Here is a 4,412-nt window from a genome sequence, read left to right on the forward strand (position 1 = left end):
AAATGGAATATGTTAAAAAATCTATTTTCATTTCAATTTTTAAAAAAATGTAACACTATGCTGATGATATTATTGATATTGTTTTTATTTATAACTTATATTTAAAAAAAAATTGAATTACGAACATATCCATATTTTATTATATTTTGTTTGGTACATACTATTTTATTATATTATTATTGAAGGGAAATCCGGAAGTCATGTTAGATGAGGAAGCAAAATGTTTAGTTGAGAGAAGCACTTCCCACCAATTTCTTGGTTTCCATGTCCCTATCTCTTATCAATTTGACAGCAAACTTTCGTTTTGTCTTCAATAATAAGCATGCCTTTGCTTAGTGGCGCTTTATGGGCCCACATATTGCATCCACGTGGTATGTTTCGTTTTGTCTGCAGCTAAGGTGATGTGGCCTTTGTTGTTAAGGACATAAATATTATAACTTGACTGCATTTTTTTTCTTTACATTGGGACACGGTAAGCTCCTGCATTAAAACTTTCACGGAATAAGTGGATCAAATTGGTGACAAAAAATAATACTTAAATTCTTTTTAATGCTCTTATTGTTACACTGAACATGCAAATCCTTAGATTGATGGCAAAATAAAAATATATCGTGGCAGATCTCTTTCCGACGTTGATGGCTCAACCACATCGTTGATATGTCTTTGTGAATTCAACTTCACTATAATCTGTCTTTTACGTTTTTTCATTTGGTATAAATACCAAGAAAACCGGAGAAGAATATATAAAAATATTTAATAAAAGGTTCAAGGATTATTTTTGTTTAGTCAAATTATCATTTTTGTCCCTATGATATATTTGTATAAATTTAGCCCTCAAAGTTATTTAGGGACAACATCTTAGTCCTCGAAGTCGGTTGATCATTTTGACTAACATATTCGTGAGTCTTCTGCGTATGTGGATAAAGAGATTAGGTTAAAATACAAAAGTTGGAAAAACTTTTCTAAAATTTTATTATTTATTTCAGTGAGATTAAAGAATTAGGTTAAAATTTTAGATTTTTTTTTGTAATCATTGTATGTAGTAGATATTTTAAATATTTTATTATATATTTTTATTAATAAATGTCACGTTAATAATATTGGCTGACGTGAAAATTGATGGCATCTATAGACGCAAAAGACTAACGATTATGTTAGTCAAAACGAACATCTTGCGCTAGAATGATGCTCTAAACAATTTCGAAGGCTAAATTGATGTGAAAATACCATGGATCAAAAATGATAAATTGATATTATATTTAGGTTTACGGTATATGATCGAGTTATTCATCTTTATTCTCTTATATTCTCTTATGTATTGGGTTTAAGACTCGTTAGGATCACTCTCCTTGCTTTTCCTAGAATCCCCTCCCTCTTCCGCTCTAGGTAAAATTAAGATTATATTTAGGTTTTATTAAAAAAAACCAATTATATAAAAGATAATCAATTCTTAATTAGTGTCCATAAATATCCATTTCTGTTACAGTAAAATAGCTACATTTAGTGAATTTTTTCTTGTCCAAGTTTACCATATTTAATCAGCAAATCTTGAATTTAAGAATTGATAGCATACCAAATTTATCTTAGAAATAAAAAGTATAGCGTAAAGATTTGATTTGCTACCATATTTTATACTAATTAAACCCATGACAACAGAATACACGTCCTAATAACTCCCTGTTTTGGACTTTATTGTATTTGTCTAATGTCAAATATAAAAAGGGGATTAAAGAAAAATGCGAATCTAGATTTTATTAATTCATATAATTTTTTAAAACTCTAATCATTTAAATTTTTAACATCTAGTTCTTAATTTGTCACATTCAACTTTCCTATTTAGAAAGTCCAAAAATACCATTGTTTATTTATTAAATTTTTTGATTTAGTCCATTTATTTAAATTTTTTGAAAATTAAAGTAATTTTTTATTCAACCCTAGTAATATTTTCCATCAAAATTCGCTTACTATATTATGAGCTTACGATAATTTACTCATGATATTAGCATATTTGTTAGGGTGAATTGCTAAAATTTCCGATGTTGATAGCTATTGCTTCTCTAAATTCTTTTCATGAAAGTGTAACGTATTTTAATATTATTTTAAATATTTGTTGATAAACTATAATTTTTTTACAATATTTAGATTATTCGTGCACTTTGAAATTTTTTTATTACAATATAATATATGATTATTATCTTATATATTTAATCAGTTGCGAATATAGTTTTTGTCCAGAGTGAGAATCTAAATTTTTTATATTAATAGTTAATTTTATCAAGAGTATTTATCTAAATTTTTATTTGTGTCTATCTTATACGAAAAAATTATATTATTAATATACATGTTCATCTTAAAAAGTATTCCTAAATCAGCAACTTTATTTAATCTAACATTCTCTTATATGTTATGTCGATAATAAAATTAAACTTAATTAACAATCAAATTAGTTCAAAAACCTTTTGCCTTGGCTGGTTGAATTGGATCAGACAAAGGATCGAGTTTCCTGCTCCATTCCGAAAAGGTTAAAAACCGAAGTCTTTAACACTTTCCATATCCTCTCCCCTTCCCTCCAAGAAAAATGCCTAAATTTGGCTTTACCCCACCACATGATCAACTGCACCGACACCACCACCACCTTCTCCTCCTCCTCCTTTCCCTCCTTCTCTCCGCCACCAATGCTTCCCCTGCCTCCGCTACTACCACTAATTATCAAAGATTCAAAGAAGCTCCACAATTTTACAACTCCCCCGCCTGCCCTTCCTTGGACACCAACGAAATGTGCTCCGACCAAGCTGTCCACGTTGCAATGACCCTAGACGTTGTCTACATTCGTGGCTCAATGGCGGCCATTCTCTCCGTCCTCCAGCACTCTTCTTGCCCTCAAAACATCCTCTTCCACTTCATCGCCTCCGCCACCGCCGACCGTCACCACCTCCGCCACACAATCTTCCGCTCTTTCCCTTCCCTCAAATTCCAAATCTACCCATACGACTCCTCCGCGGTGTTGGGCCTCATTTCCACCTCCATCCGCTCAGCACTGGACTGCCCTCTCAACTACGCCCGCAATTACCTCGCCAACCTCCTCCCCCCATGTCTCACCCGAGTCGTTTACTTAGACTCAGACCTCATCCTCGTCGACGACATCGCTAAACTCTCCGCGACACCGCTCGGAGACAGCACTGTTTTAGCTGCACCGGAGTACTGTAACGCCAACTTCACTTCCTACTTCACCCCAACTTTCTGGTCAAACCCGACATTATCTTTAACATTTGCCGGGCGCAAAGCGTGTTATTTCAACACGGGTGTAATGATCATAGATTTACAAAGATGGCGACAAGGAGACTACACCACAAAGATTATAGAATGGATGGAGCTCCAGAAGAGGATGAGGATCTACGAGTTAGGGTCCTTGCCACCGTTTTTGCTCGTGTTTGCAGGGAACATAGCACCCGTTGATCATCGATGGAACCAACACGGGCTGGGAGGAGATAACTATAGAGGATTGTGCAGAAACTTGCATCGCGGTCCGGTCAGTTTGCTGCATTGGAGCGGGAAAGGGAAGCCATGGGTGAGACTAGATGCTAACAGACCTTGCCCTTTGGATGCGCTATGGGCTCCCTATGATCTTCTGCAAACACCCTTGGCTTTGGAGTCTTAGAATTTTGGTACAACATTTCTATATAATTAATCTCATGTTTTTTTTTTTCATATCTGGGCTTAGGTTTTTAGTTCTATGATACCATTGAACATCAAAAAACAGAGATTTGAGTGTAAAATTTAGATCTTTCTCTATTGAAGATGGTGAGATGCTCATAGATAATACAACAGAGACATTAACAATCTTACTACAATGTATTTGAGAATAGTATATATTACAGCTACAAATCAAGGAGATGGAAATATTTTCAAATTTCATGTTCATCTTTTCCTTTTCAAATTGTTTGATGTCATAATTGCTTCTATATTTCATCCTGTTTCTGGGTGATAGTGAAAACTTTATAAAATTATGGTGTTGAAGACGGAATACATATACATGCGTAGTAAATGTTTTTCATTTTTAACATTATTGGTTATAAAATTCTTGTGGTTTCTAAATTTGAAGAGGAAGCTTTATTATGGGATGCTTTTCATATTACAGTAATAGTGTGGATCATACAAATCAGTTACTATTTTTATGGTGCTTTTTTGATAGTTTGCCAATTTCTTCCCTTTACTCTTGGGTCTATCATTGTCTTGCCAGAGCCAGACATTTCACTTTGATTCTTTGACCAAATTGATGAGACTGAGGCTGTGAGCTAGCTTTGTTTTTCTCTTTTAATTTGGGGTGTATGAAACAAATAGTAATATTACCCATTAATTTGTTATATCTCGTAAGATATTTTCGAGAACGATCAGTTCTATGCCCCTTCAAA

General features: G+C 33.7%; 1 protein-coding gene across 1 annotated transcript; it reads left to right on the plus strand.

Annotated features, from left to right (window-relative positions):
• Positions 1 to 2,485: 2,485 nt before the first annotated feature.
• On the plus strand, positions 2,486 to 3,834 carry LOC120196687 (probable galacturonosyltransferase-like 1). The gene is made up of 2 exons (XM_039198430.1): positions 2,486 to 3,673; positions 3,704 to 3,834. The coding sequence occupies exon 1, from the start codon at positions 2,579 to 2,581 to the stop codon at positions 3,656 to 3,658; it is 1,080 nt and encodes a 359-aa protein (XP_039054361.1). The 5' UTR covers positions 2,486 to 2,578; the 3' UTR covers positions 3,659 to 3,673; positions 3,704 to 3,834.
• Positions 3,835 to 4,412: the final 578 nt, after the last annotated feature.

This window comes from Hibiscus syriacus, unplaced genomic scaffold (genome assembly GCF_006381635.1).
Source record: "Hibiscus syriacus cultivar Baekdansim isolate YM2019G1 unplaced genomic scaffold, ASM638163v2 tig00117034_pilon, whole genome shotgun sequence".
Lineage (NCBI taxonomy): Eukaryota > Viridiplantae > Streptophyta > Magnoliopsida > Malvales > Malvaceae > Hibiscus > Hibiscus syriacus.